Genomic DNA, 14,936 nt, shown 5'->3' with positions numbered 1-14,936 from the left:
AAACACAATTGTTAGCATCAAAGCTCATACCCCATATCTGGAGAAGGCACAAAAAGTTAACATTTGCGCCCACATTTGTCAATGGAGGTCACACAAAAAACACAGTGTTATACTTTTAGTTTTTTCTACCTTTTGTAATATCGGTCAGTGTATGGCAGCTGAAAGGAGTTTGAGCCTATATGAGAAAGCGTCTGTTTTCCGTAGATGTTGAACTGACAGGTGCCAGGCCTCACAGCTCCCTAACGCTGACAGGACCTCATGTTATTATGGGCCGTCACCATTAGTACATGGTATGTGGGACATTATGACGTCCTGGTGGCGTGTATCAGTTTGTCTCTCCGACTTTATGTAGACACGCTCTTGTGAACACAATAATTCAAGAACAATACATGATAGAAACTTCATACTTACACCACAGGCTCCCCCTGTAGAGTCGACGATTTGGAGTAGATTTTTGGGGCACCTGGCATAAACTTGCATATTAATGAGGAAAACCTGATTTTCTTAACTATAACTCATTATGTATCTTGTAAGTATGTTGACAAATATTTGCTAATTAATACATGCTTAATTAATGACCTTATTAGCATCACTGGTTATATTGTAATATATCACAGTGACAATACTTCAGGCACCTCAAGAGCCTCTTGTATTCCTCCATTCATCCAGTAAAGACAATAATTGCCATATAAATCTTAAACTGGTAACAAGGAAGCCTAACATTCCTGTCACTTCACAGACTGAATTTAATTATTTCCCCAGCAACAGACTATAGCGAAAGGGTATCAGAGAAATGCATCCCAGGTTTGCTGGCAGCCTCGCCTCAGCCCATTGCACTGATATTCATCTACTCTCACACAACTATTTAATGTGCTGTAACTCTCCCACACACGGAGCAGCTCCTTTGAATCCTGGCTATGTGCCAGTACTCGGCCGTCAGTCATTTCCTAGCCTACTTGGTTTTGACCGGTTCTAGCTGGTTGAAGGTGGGATAAATGCTTTGCATGACTCCAGTCACTTCAGGATGATTTTACATGGTAAACTTTTACAGTGTGAGTGCAATAACCCGTGGTAGGAGGAGAATGACGCAGGGAAGACAGCCTGCCCAAGACATCTAGGCCTCCATTATGTCTCTAGAGGTTACTAAGAACCACAGCCCATTCACACATAAGTTGAACCACACCGAAATCACAATAAAAACCCCATCAAAACTGACATGGGTATATCTGTGTCCAGAGACTTGCTGGGAGGTCTGACACTAGTGAAGTCTACCCTGTTTTTTCTGCTATGGGGCCTGTGTTCTCTGTTACAGCCAAAGCCAGCAACCTGAACTAATCCAAGCAGGAATCTGGACTGGAGGCTCAGGGCAGCCATGCTGGGAGCTTCAGTGACCTTTGACCTCCGCAGCCTCATGGAGCCTGGTGGCAGAACCAACACAGAGGTTTATCCAGACTGCAGGGTGTCTCTGTGTGTTTACACCTGACAAGCCTCTTACGGAAAAGAACAGCAGGCTGCTACTTCTCAGGTGTCACTGTTTTGGATTTGTGGACACAGGAGAAAGAGAAAGGAGAAGTGTCAGAATCACAGGTCAGCCTCCATGTAAAACTGCTGCCAAGTAAGTGTGTGTCTGTGTGTGTGTGTGTGTGAGGATGACTGACTCTCTTAAACAGCAGCACTGCAGCTAGCCAGAATAGTTATAAAGGCAGAATTATTAAAATATCCCTTGATGGGAATTTGTCCATAAGTGGACAACTTTCCATCTTTGGCTACTGAGTTCCTCTATGTTGGCATTGAATCCTGAGATGCCACATTAGCACTGACACACACACAGACTAAAAATCCAGTAGCCTCACTTGGTTAGACAAACATAATTAAATATGTATGTTCCAAAGTGAGATCCTTATATCTACAGTAGTAGATATAGTAGTAGTATTTTCTAGTTTTTATTGCCTTGACGCCTGAAATCAAAATCCATTCAATCATACTTTTTTCACTTTCAACTGGCTATAGTAACCAGCAAACTCAAGGTAAAAGCGAAAGGATATTGATTTCTGACAATGTATTAAAAATGGAAAACTAAAACACCATGGTTGCCAAAGTGTGCATGAACATCATAATTGGAGATTGTAATTAAGACACAACTAATCACATTCCAAACACAAAACTGATTTGCCTTCACCTCAAAGCAATTCAATTAAATGTAATTAGATTAATAGCAGGATCTTACTGATGGTTTCTTTGTGGCATAGTGTACGGCAGTGTACAGAGACAAGCATGGGCAGCAAGGAGCTAATAGGTTCCTCAACATCTTATCGCCAGGCTCAGATTAGGGCTGATATGAAATGATTTCAAAGACTTACACTTATACTGTGGAGACCATAATCAACAAGGAAATCTGACACCACAAGGAACTTGCTTAGATCCGGCTGTCACTCCAAGATGGATGACTGTGCAAGGATGCATGTAACAACCAATGCATATAGACACCATTTAGCATGTTCTCCAACAATTCAGGGTTGTGGGGTTTGGTGGCAAGACCTCTCACTAAAAAGAACATCCAGACCCGTCTTTATGCAAGAAATCAATCAATCTCTACATACCATGTGGGAAATGTGTTATGGTCTGATGAAACCAAGGTAGAACTTTATGGTCTTAATTGCAAAAGATATGTTCGCCAGAATCGCCACAGCGCTAACAAAGCCCATCACCCAATGTACACAGTACTGCTGAGCTTGATAGTGGCAGCCTCATGCTTTGGAGATGTTTCTCCTGAGCCCAGTAGTTTAGGAGGAGATGTTAAAGTTTTTTCAAAAATTCAGAAACAGGAACATTGTGGTTGGATTTGATGCTCCAAGAGGCACATTTTTAGAGCAAGTTTTAGATTTGACCTGTATGCCAAATGGAGTAATAATTGAACCGCTAACGAGGTACCTACACCTTGGTCAAACCTGACCACCATGCTTGGATTAATAATGGGGCATGCATGGCACACACCCTGGTGTCCTGGATCTCCATGGGCCGCCAAAAGCCCCATGTTGGTATGTAGATAAATTTGCAATATTTCACTAATTTCAACTGGAATGTATGCCTATGCAGGCAAAATTGTCACTAAAAAGGCCAAGAAAAAGGAGGAGCACTGGTTCCAGAAACATACAGGGTCCCAAACGCAATCTAGCTATTAAGAGGAACTTTCATAGGGTACCACCATTTCTAGTCTAACAAAATTGTTATGGGGCCCTTACATAGCCACAGTTTCTACTCCTTATTAATACAGCAGGAGCCCGTGTTTTTTTTATTGGTGCCTATGGCCCATGTAGGCTACAGTTTACATAATATCTACCAAAGTAGAGGCCCCAGACCCTAGATCCCCATCATCTGTCAGTGTATGAAAAATGCATTGCTGCATGACATCATCCTCCTATGATAGCTTTGGAGTAATTTCATATTGGCACGGGGGCACACTCAAGAGGTGCCAGGCAGAAAATCTATTGATGAAGTATTGATATGTGTTGAACCTTGTCATCACTGTAATATATTACATACTTGCAGTCATGTAAACTGGTCAAGATGTTTAACCAGCTGCAGTAGCTCATCTTAGAGAAACAAGTCTAACCAGCATTTCAACTTTAGGACCTTTGCTTCTCTCTATCCCACCATGCTGGGGTTTTTTTGTCCATGCACAGAAAAACGGAAAAGTGTAGATAGCTGTAGGATCTATTGAAAAACTTATGCAAGCAAGTGTAATTCAATGCCAACATTGATCCTAGCATGAATCAATAGGGTTACAGCATTCCAAGAGTGTCAGGGCCACTCTGCACACCCTCGCTCACACGCATACACACCCCTTCTCCACATGCACTGTATCTGGTTGAAACTGGTCAGGGATAACATGTCAATGCAATGCCAGGGTAGAGTACAATTAACTGTGCTGCATTTGTTCTTTTTTCCCCCCTCACTTTTCAGGGAGAAGGGGATTATAGATCCTAAATCTTCCCATAAGACCCTGCCTGGCTGCGGGCTTCAGCTGTGGGAAAAGGCGTCAAAGTTCCTGAAGAATATGAGGTGCATTCGGTGTGAAAAAAAATGAGTTGTCCTCTCCTCTCCTCTCCTCTCCTCTCTTCTCCTCTCCACTTTTCTTTGATCTCTCCACTCCCATCATCTCTCCTCTTCTCCCCTCTCCTCTCTCATCTTCTCCTCTCTTATCTCCCTTTGCATCTCATCTTCTCTACCTCTGCATTCCAGATCATCTTGCAGTCTACACGGAATATGAAAGATGATAGCTTGGCTTCATTCCAGACAGTGTTACTAACCTGAGGTGGTGAGAATGTGTGTTCCTGTAATATGACTAAGAGCAACGTACTTTCTGCTCTCACTCCACCTAGTATGAATGCTTGGAGTTACCAAAGTATTTCTAACATCTGAAAGAATGTTTGCCTACGGTATGCCTTTTTAATGTCTTTCAAAAGAGTTTCCAGAGCTTGTGTGTTTCTCGGGGTTGAATGAGGATCTTTTCACTTGGGGCACATAACACTCCACCAAGGTGTGCTCACCATATGAATCCATAAAATAATAAAATAAAAGATTGATGAAAGATAAGCACTGGGTACTCCAATTAGAGTTGCATAACAGCCCAAGGAAAATATGCGAAATTAAAACGAGAGAACAGTAGAGCGATATATAAAATAAAACTCTCTCATGGGGTAATTTTATTTTTTTTTTATCACTGCCCTTGCCTACATTTATTCGATCTTACTACTCTTGGTTAATGTATTCTTTTTATAGTTCTCTCGCGCTGAGGATGTTTCACTGGCACATATTTTAATTCAGTTGCGATATAACTCTAATGGATCTAAGAGAGACTAAGATTGATCTCCCCACAATTAATATAATAATAGGGACTTATCGTGTTTGTGTTACTCAACAGTGACTTAATAGCCTGTTTAACCTTATATTTAACTCTTATGGTATTACTATAGGATTTTCTGTCGTATAGCCTATGTTTGACCATGTAGCGGCATGATATCTTTACATTGTGCTGTGATAGCCTGTTTGTGTATCTTTCTAATATTCATTAAGGTGTAGCCTTTTATCTTTAGCAATGGTAAGGCTGATTAAGATTTGAGTCAAGGTTTTTGTGCGTATAATTTTCATCAGTGCTCGCCAGGAGCAGGAATCCTAGCCAGTGCGCCCTGCTGGTGCTGCATGGTCTTGTTATTGCCATCCAACAACCGGTTCAGACTGGACCGATGGCAATATTAACAATGTTCCTGGAGAGCAAGACCCCATACAACAAGACCCCATCACCAGCACATGAACATTCAGTTTCCATGACCAGAGGACCAGTTAGCTGAGAAGTAGCCTAGACAATAAGATGAGTTAGCTTTTAGTCAGTTAAGTACAGATGTTCATTTTTTTTATTTACCTATTAATAATTCATTTGATTTATAAAGTTCAATTTTTAAGACGCACATTCTACCTGATTTGACGGCCGGAATAGCTATCAGGTAAACTCTTTTGTTTGTGTGTGTCCATGGCATTTCCAGGGATTGAAATGTTAAGTTTCAATGGCCAAAAAGGAGAGACAGATGTAGAGAAAGTATTTAGTTGGTATGACCCATAAGCGCCAATAGTCGCACTGGGAGCGGACATCGTCTCTGCTCGTGTAGTTGCTCTGTGCGCTCCGGGCGCACAAGAGGAAGCGGCACATTTTCCTCTCCTCTCCTCTCGTCGCTGTAGAGTAAGCTGGACCAGCAAGAACAGCTTTGAACCGGTTTTTTCGCCGGCCACAAAGCGGTATAAAACGGATACAGTATGCGCATTGTTGATGCAGATTGCACTGTTTGCACACGGACCTCATAGAGTCCAGCTCAGGAGGGTCAGCATCCGTATGCGATGCTTTTCTATTTGGGCCATTTGTGTTGATTCTATACCTAGGGTTTATTTTAGGGAAGCCATCATCCTACATGGAAACTCCCCTTAGGCAGGCGCGCACTTCTGCAGGCGCTTGCTGCTGTTATTGTAGTTGCTGAGGTGAGTGCTATGCATGTATTTATTTGTATTATTATTATTTTTAACAAAATTGCAAACAATTGCCTTTTTAATTATTAACTTAGTAAGATATGTTTATGTTGTGTATGCTCCAAAACATAAAAATGGTATATGAAAGAGAACATCTGTTTTGAGTTCATCAATTAGGCTATGGGTATAGGCTATTATAATTATCCTCAGCATATTATTGTCTTAGTTTGAGTGAAAATGTTGCCTTTTTATTATAAGAATGCAGCACTTCTCTCTCAGTAAACAAAGCCTTGCTGTTGTCTGAGCTGAGCACCAACTTTTCCCACTCTGAGTAGCCTACTCCTTATGAACTGAGTGTGATGAGAGGCACTTGGTTGATGTTGCCGCAGTGATGCGTATAAAGTTGCTCTTGGGTACAAATTATTCATGAAAAATGTATTAAAAAAGAACTTCAGTCAGCACAGGAAACTGGGTGTGCCTCCCCCAGGTCTGGGTCTGTGGTGCCAGAGTTGAGGTGGGGCGCAGAAGCAACTGAATCAGGGCAAAAGCAGGTTAAGGTGCAAATGAAGGCACTAGGCAGTCCAGTTTCCCGTTTCTCCTCCTCCAAGGTGTGGTCTTAGAGAAAGGGACAAAAGCAGGGGGTTGGCTATGGGTTAGCTGCAGTCAGTCTGTGTTCAGGACCTCAGACAGGTGACCTGCCTGCTTGGCCAGGCCAAGTGCTGCAGCAGCCTTCTCTACATCAAGGCTTTGCGTAAGTGTACATTTTGGAAGCAATTATAAATTATTGTCATGGGAATGACTTTGAGAGTTAACTTCTATGTGCTTCACTGATCATGTCTTGATACATTTTTTTTGTATTGTAAAAGTAAAAAAACCTAATCCCTCATTTGTTTAACTTGTGTTTTTAAAGTTTGTTGTTTCTACTCTCTCCACCAGGAACCCATCCTGTGTCAAAGCTGTATCAGATCCCAGCACCAGCACAGCACCAGCACCATGATTTCATCTGCTAAAGCCCTGGATGGAGGCTGGGGATGGGTGATCGTTGTGGCCTCCTTCATGGCCCAGTTCCTGGCCTATGGAGCACCCCAGTCGGTGGGCGTCCTCTACCCCGAGTGGCTGCATATCTTCCAGGAGAGCAAGGGCATGACGGCCTGGGTGGGCTCACTTGTCTCTGGAGTGGGCCTAATAGCCAGTGAGTAGCGCACACTGTAATAATGTAATAATCCTTAATGTGGGTCCATATTGGGGTCAGTAGCTTTGAAAAGCCAAGTGAAATGGCAATTCAATTGCTGACTGAAAAAAAGAGGAAAAGGCTCAGTGAGTTGTTCTTTAATGAAAGTTTCACAATGTGAATGGATGTTGCTAATTTAGACTGGTAATATTACAATGCCCACAGAGATAGACAGAAATAGAGAGATTAAGATATATGTAATCTGTGAGCTGCAGTAACAGCAAAACTGCTCTCTGTTGAAATTGTTGTACTCAGCATCTGATAAGTCTGTGTTGAGTTGTAAATTGACCTTCTTCTGGCATGTTGCTATGGGGGAGATATCTGCTGACATGCACTTGTTACTGTAAGAAGTATCTGCATACTGCCAAAAGCAGAGCATTAAACACTCATCTTTACACCCCTAACATTGCCTGCTGTTGCATAATACCACAATGCCAGTGATAAGGAAGCAAGCCGCAGACAAAATCCTTGTTCAAAGTCTGCACAAAGACATTCAACTATAGTGGCAATATTGACTAACTATACTGTGCAGAATCACACTCCTCAGTAGAAAATCAGTTCTTTTCCGGTATATTTTGTTAGGGTAGACGGCTACCCAAGGCAGTTTTAATGCAATATAATGTCAAGTACAGTATTCACCATGGAACATGTTTATCTACAGGTGTGAAAGAGCGCCCCTTACTTTAGTTGATCTAGTTCAACAGGATGGAGAGAAAAGGTGATGCCATAACAAAGATAGGCACTTTGTGGCTCCCCGAGAAGCTGAGTTGAGCTGTTGATTGAGCTGTGTATTGATTTTCATGAGGAGCAAGGCAAGTGCAAGTCATCCATGCCATGAATGTAGGAGGATCACTTAGCCCTTATTCTATAACCACAGTGAGGACAGGAAAGGGAGAGAGAGGGAGGGAAGAGAAAGGGTGGGAGAGAAACAGAGAGAAAGAGAAAGACTTAACAAATACTTGTGTGAGTCAGCATTTTGTGTGAGGTTTCATTATTATATTAACTTCCTTGAACCCAAAGCCATAACAGAGAGTCTGAAACTGTGTGGAAAGCAGCATGGTTAAGAGACATACACTGGAGTGAGAATGTAATAATAATTATTACAAATGAGAGGAAAATAATATAACTATATCAACCACTCATAATTATTATATATTGAATTATATATTGAACCAAACCCTCAGAAACCCCCAGATGAACTCAACCTCCCTGCAACACTACTGCAAGATATCATATAGATATGCTCTGCTACTGTGTTCCCTAAACAGGATCAGTGATAGATAGTGGTCTTGGTTGACATTTCCGACTAAGCTCGCCTTCCAGCCAGCCTTGCTTCTTGCTGTCGCCTTTTCCAAAGAGGTCAGGGAAGAAATCATGACTGGACAGTTCTAGCCTCAGGCCTGGCCAAGTCCTGGACACGTGTCCCAGCTGTCAGACGGCTGCAGCACTGCAGTCTCTCCTGCAAAACAACAACAGGGTCTTCCCGCTGGCTGGGAGGGGGCAGGAAAGAGTGAGGGTGGCATGCTATATGACTGGCAGTAGTTCAAACACAGTAGTTTGTTTAGTTTAGAGGAAAAAACAACATGCATACTCCAAAAGACCTTCTTCATTGTGGTGCTGGGGCCAGAGGTGTGTGCAGCAGTTATGTAGTTCAAACACACCCTCAGGATATCAGAGTGCTCATCAACCATTCAATATTCCTCTGCACGACATGCAGCTGGGGCGGCTTCACATACGCCCCTGGCTTTTCAGTCAGGCCATTGTTTTATTTGAACAAGGCTGTAATTAAAATCTATGTTACTGTAATGTCCAACCACCAAATTATGCTGTTGTGGTGGCGTCTGTCTGTCTGTCTGTGTGTGTGTGTAGACACAATAACTCAAGAACAATACGTGATAGAAAGCATAGTCACCAGTGGTCCCATTTGCCTTTATATAGATGTCTTCTCTGAACATGAGTGTAAAAAAAAAAAAAGTTGTACTGCAAGGAAGATGGATCCTTAACTCTGGATGGATCCTTAAGTGTGTCAAATAACTGCTGCTGTTTTCTGTCTTGGCCACCATGTTGTGAGGATGCTAGATGGAGAATAGGATTCCCAAGCCCAAAGCGCGACACATAAAACCGTGTTCAAAATGCATTGCAAGACAAAATGGAGATGATAATTAAAATAAGCTCAAAGGAATAGCAGAGGCATGAGAAAAGCGTGTCATGTGGCTTGAAGTGATAAGAGCATTATGTTTCCCTGTTGTGTTTTTTTTCGTCTTTGTTTTTGGTCTTTGGTTTAGTGGGAATCCTCTTTGTTTCTTGCAATCTAAGTATCCAGACTAAAACGCATTAAGCAGCATCATATCTGTATTATCCTTTGTTCCCCAATGGTTTTTGTTCCTCCCTTACTCACTCCCTTACTTACTCACCCCCCCTCTCACTCTCTATTTCTGTCTCTGCATCTTTCTGTCTCTTTCTCTCTCTCCACCTCCCCTCAGGTCCTGTCTGCAGTGCCTGTGTGGACAACTTTGGGGCGCGTCCCGTGACCATCTTCAGCGGTGTAATGGTGGCGGGGGGCCTGATGCTCAGTGCCTTTGCTCCCAACGTCCAGTTCCTCATGTTTTCCTATGGGATTGTTGTCGGTAAGGAAACTCCCAACGAAAACCTTGTGGTCAATCCTCCTGTGTGTTTTATCCTCTGACAGAGACTCGCAAATGTAATGCTGCGGTGAGTCTGTGACCTTTGCTTCAGACAGACATTCAGTAGAGGCTTTGGCCTTGTCAGTGTGGGGAAAAACCTGGATGGAATGTCTTTGTTCGAAGTCACAAGGACAAGAGATTCCTGCTTTAATGGGAGTCAACCAAGTCAACTTTCTAATCCCTCTAAAACACATGAGAATTCCTCTTGTAACACATTATGTAATCATTTGAAGGAGCAGGGTCACGGGTCAAGTCCAACCGTTATTATGGAGTTACGATACAGTACAGTTTTAATGTATTGTTTCCATGGGGATAATACTTAAACTAAACTAGAAAAATGGGGAAATAATTCTGCACACTGCAAATAAAAGGCTAGGACAAAAAAGTTTTTTTTAGTTCAGAAAAACGAATTCATTGTATAAGTGCCCAACTTAAAGGTGCAAGTAAAAGAAGAACTATACATACAAAAGATCTAAGGAGTAAACGTTTCAGCTACATGCTTTCAGATGAAATAATTATCAAATAATACTTTTATGGAAATTAGCTATTCGCTATTCGTTTGCATTATCCAAGATTTAAACGGGAACCGAATACCCGGATAACTGTTTACATCCCTAGTTGCCACTGAAAGTATGTAAATTGTTACTGAGAGTAGAAGTTTGAGCAGTGCAGCATTTTCAGTTATTGCTGTCTATATTTATGAGGGATGTTGACAGCACTGTAAAATTATGGCTTAGACTGATCTCCATGTGACCGCTGATGCCTCTGCACCCTTACCAGTCTGCCTGCCTGGGTCCATCACCACCTGCTATCCAACATTATGTGACAGCCAAGCCATGTTGAATGCTGGTGAACCCCATCGCAGTCGGTCCCGCCTGTCGAGGAGGCCATGCATATTTGAAGATAGTCGTTTATTTTTAGAGACCCCCTTGGATGATGGCTGTGGCTCTGCCCGCACGTGCAGCTCGGCTTCTGCTCATCACAGGCTTCTTGTATTTCTTGAGTCATGCTTCGCTAATTGTATTACCAGAGAGCCTTAGGGTTGCACTGCCCAGAAAGGATTTATGTATAGTAAATAGTCTTTACTATGCTATATGTGTATTTACTAAATGCCATTGATCCTGTTGTTTTGTAGCACTGCATAACCAAAAACCTCAAAGTAGTAACATATACAGTACTGTGCAAAAGTCTTAAGCACCCTAGATTTTTTATATAAATTTTATCTTAGATGTTTATTTGTTTTCTGCATTAGTGTGTCAGTAGACTGCTCTTTGCTACATATTAAAACCTGTACCTGTTTCACCTGAGCTAATGAAAATACTTGTGCTGTCTGTCCTTGTCCTCTCTCCTGCTGCAGGCCTGGGTTGTGGTCTGGTCTATGCCGCCACGTTGACCATCACCTGTCAGTATTTTGACAAGAGGCGCGGCCTTGCCCTCGGCATTGTCACCACAGGTACTGCAGCCCCCCCCCTGCCCTGCGCTCTCTGGGTGCTCACCAGTTCTCCATGCTCACTTCTTTCATGTGTGAGCAGCCGGGAGTCAGGGGAAGCCAAGGTAAACATCTGTAGTGTAGTAGGCCTAGTGGGTAGGGACGTGGACTGGTGACCACTGACCAGACCTGGTTGGCTGGGAATCAGAGCTTTTATGGTAATGTTTTGGGAAGGTCAGCTGTATTTTTTGAAGATGTTTTGGACTGCAGCACCACTAGGAACCAGATCGTGATCAGTTTAAGGAGTTTTAGTAGCAGCACCCAATGTGTCATTTCCATCCAGTTCATTATTTATTTAGTTTTATTGAGCTAACCCAGAATCAAAATGTCAGAGTTAGAGGTAGAAGGGTTACTCTACGCTATTAACTTGTATTGACTGACCTGTCCGTTTCTGACACAACCAGTACTAAATCTCTGCCTTCCTCTGCTCAACCAGGCACGAGTGTGGGAGCGTTCGTCTACGCCACGGCTCAGAACGAGCTGATCGTGCTATTTGGCCTGGACGGCTGCCTGCTAATCATCGGAGCCCTCGCGCTAAACCTCATGGCCTGCGCCGGCTTCATGAGGCCCCTCAACATGCCGGGGTACTACCTCAAACAGAAAGCTGCCCTGGAGCGCAACACAGAGGAGCAGCTTTTCGAGAAGCCCCTGGCGGATGAGCTGAAGATCACGCCAGGTTCCCCCACCACCACCCCAGACAAAACTCTGATGGTGAAGGAGTTGCTCATCACCATCGACACCAAGAACTTGGCCGTCCAGACAGACAAGAAGAATGGCAGCTTCTTGTCTGGCTTAGCCATTGTGAAAGTAATCAAGAAGAAGCAGCAGGCATACTGCAAGTACATGCACTCCATGGCCGACATCATGCAGGACCAAGCCATGGTGGCCTTCTGTATCGCCGTCTTCCTGTTCAGTCTGGGGGCGTTCCCTCCTGTGCTGTTCATGGAGGATGTGGCGCAGAGCGAGGGTCTGATCGAAGAGGTCAGCTTCATCCCCCTGGTGTCTATCGTGGCCATCACCACCGGCGTGGGCAAGCTAGTGCTGGGCGTCCTGGCAGACCTCAGGTGGATGAACAGCATCTACCTGTACGCCTTCACCCTGTTCGCAGCAGGTGTGGCGCTGCTCCTCATCCCCATCACTAAGAGCTACATGGGACTGCAGATCCTCTCTGCCGTGGTGGGCTTCTTCTCCGGGAACTGGTCTCTCACCTCCTACATCACCACCAAGATCGTTGGCCTGGACAGACTGACACAAGCCCACGGTATCCTCATGTTCTTTGGAGGCTTTGGGATCCTGCTTGGACCGCCTGTTGTAGGTATGTTTATCTTAATCTTAATCAGTAAGTATTGATAAATTAGTAAATTACTGGTTAGATTGATGGATACCTGGTTAGGGTTAGCATGGTAGAAGTAGAGTACAAATATGTGCAGAGAACAACTCTGTTTTAAGGTCAAATATTTTCAGAAACATTTCAAACATCCGAATGTTGACTCAGTGAGGCAAGCAGAGCGAGGCAAGGGCACACTGACCTCAATAAGGAGTTGGCCTGCCGCTCTTTAGCTGACTATTGCATCTGTCAGGATCTTTGCTGACTATACTAACAGTGTCTTGTCTTGTTTTTTTCTCCTTCTCCTCACTTTCTAGGATGGTTCTTCGACTGGACCCAGTCCTATGACTTGGCGTTCTACTTTAGTGGGACCTGTGTGGTGCTGGGAGGGCTCATCCTCTTTGTGCTCAACCTTCCCTGCTGGCACAGGAAGAAGCTGGAGAGCGACAGGCCAGATGTCCATTACACCAGCAACTGTGACAAAGTTGCCTCCGTAGCCTGAATATTAAAACCTTACATAAGGACTTTAGCCTTGCCCACTGCTGCCCAGCAACTGTCTGCTGATAAACTGTATCCACACCACCTCTGACAAGAAGTTTCTTTCCTTGACTAGGGAGGGTTCTCCCCCCTCTTTCTAGTGCCAGGTTTCAGTAACTGAAATATCTGACAAAAGTTTTGAAATACACTGACCAGGCCTTTTCTCTGTACCTTGCCTGCATTTCTCAGAGTTCATACACTACACTACAGATCTTTTTAAAGATTTGACTCAGATGCCTGTGTTGAAATTTTCTATTATTGCCTCATTTTACGAGGTCAACAATATGGTTCAACTCTCAGATTCTGGATTATGTTTACTTAGAGTAAACAATGGTTTTCGCTTCTGTGGGACTGTGGGATATGAAGAAAAACAAGGCATTATCTTACATTATCGTAACACTGGGGAGAAAAATAAAACCACCAGAGATCTATGACTTTTGTTGGGAAACACAATAGCGACTTTCAAATCAGTCTGCATTGTTGAACTGTACAACCATGCCGATTTCCAATTCCCCAAAAATTCCCAGGAATCTCACCTGGAAAAGACAATAGACGGAAGTTGGAACGAGGGAGTGCACTTTAATATAATCATTATAATTCTAGCAGCACATTTTTTTACATTTAATTTTAGTTTGTCTCTTATTTACTCCTCTATGTATCTTACCAAAGCACCAATGATGGTGGATGCCTGTCAACACGTAATGCCTGTTGAACATTACAAAAGCCTTGCTTTATAGATAATAACTTTTGTTTTAAGTGCATTGACGTTGGACTGTATTTTTACTGTCTGAAATGGTTTTGAGTTCCATAGATATACCTCCTGTTTCTTGATCAGACAGAGACCTTATTGAACAGTCTTATGCTGCCTGGAAGCATAAAATGACAGAAAAAACACAGGCGAGACCCTAGGTCCAACTCTAATCGCATGCTGATTCTCTCTGTGGCATGATGATGATCCCCTGTTTGACCAGGCTGGTCCTTTCCCATCATGTTATGTTTAAATGAGTGTGTGTGTGTGTGTGTGTGAGGGTGTGTCTGTGTGTGAGATATTTTGTAATATTTTGTAATGTCCTCTATTCTAAGTGACTTTTATATGCACTGAGCCAGTCATAGATCCACAATGTATTTAGGCCTCCTGTAAAAGAAATGTCATTGGTTAATTTGTTTCTAAGGAATAGATTATTGTGATCATAATTGTAATGAATATTTTGCAGTACGTTTTTATAATCACTTGAATGTTGTATGTAACAATATAGGCACTACAAAAGTCTGCTTGGTAGTTCCAGTTATTTACATTTCAGGTATAAAGCTGAATCTGGGATATAGTGTTTGCGTTCTGTCTTGAAGGTATTTACAGGGTTCAAATGAAGTACAAACACTACTGATCTAAAAAAGACTAGACAGTATATTGGGCTGTCACTTTTTAACCAGTCTGTGTTATTTTTTATATGCCAGTATTATAGTATTTATGTCTGTTATTTTATTTAAAAGGTGCCAATAAAAGATATTTGAATCTATTGTATTGAGTGTCTACATTTGTAAGACATTGATCACGGAGTTTGACTTGACCGAGTATGCATTAATGCAGCTTAGCCTGGTGGCCATATTTGTCAAAACTAGCAGTAACCTACTAGGCGCAGTACTACTCCA

The 14,936-nt window shown here is 42.8% G+C and overlaps 1 protein-coding gene across 1 annotated transcript; it reads left to right on the top strand.

Annotated features, from left to right (window-relative positions):
- Positions 1 to 7,028: 7,028 nt before the first annotated feature.
- slc16a9a (solute carrier family 16 member 9a) lies at positions 7,029 to 14,774 on the top strand. The gene is made up of 5 exons (XM_071520436.1): positions 7,029 to 7,210; positions 9,733 to 9,876; positions 11,291 to 11,386; positions 11,859 to 12,737; positions 13,067 to 14,774. Exons 1-5 carry the CDS (start codon positions 7,075 to 7,077, stop codon positions 13,249 to 13,251), a joined length of 1,440 nt encoding a protein of 479 aa, XP_071376537.1. The 5' UTR covers positions 7,029 to 7,074; the 3' UTR covers positions 13,252 to 14,774.
- The last annotated feature ends 162 nt before the right edge of the window (positions 14,775 to 14,936 follow it).

Source organism: Centroberyx affinis, unplaced genomic scaffold (genome assembly GCF_046629955.1).
Source record: "Centroberyx affinis isolate AG114_WGS23_722 - 3 ecotype Tasmania unplaced genomic scaffold, CSIRO-AGI_Caff_v1 ptg000801l_1, whole genome shotgun sequence".
In the NCBI taxonomy this organism is placed as follows: domain Eukaryota; kingdom Metazoa; phylum Chordata; class Actinopteri; order Beryciformes; family Berycidae; genus Centroberyx; species Centroberyx affinis.
Note: the sequence above shows the minus strand (reverse complement) of the source record. Positions and strands in the feature narration are given on the sequence as shown.

Bases quoted from the DNA above. Each gene is read 5' to 3' on its own strand.
- slc16a9a (XM_071520436.1), top strand. From the start codon at position 7,075: ATGGCCCAGTTCCTGGCCTATGGAGCACCCCAGTCGGTGGGCGTCCTC. The intron at 11,387-11,858 runs GTACTGCAGCCC...CTGCTCAACCAG, and splicing joins CCTCGGCATTGTCACCACAG to GCACGAGTGTGGGAGCGTTC. The intron at 12,738-13,066 runs GTATGTTTATCT...CTCACTTTCTAG, and splicing joins GCTTGGACCGCCTGTTGTAG to GATGGTTCTTCGACTGGACC.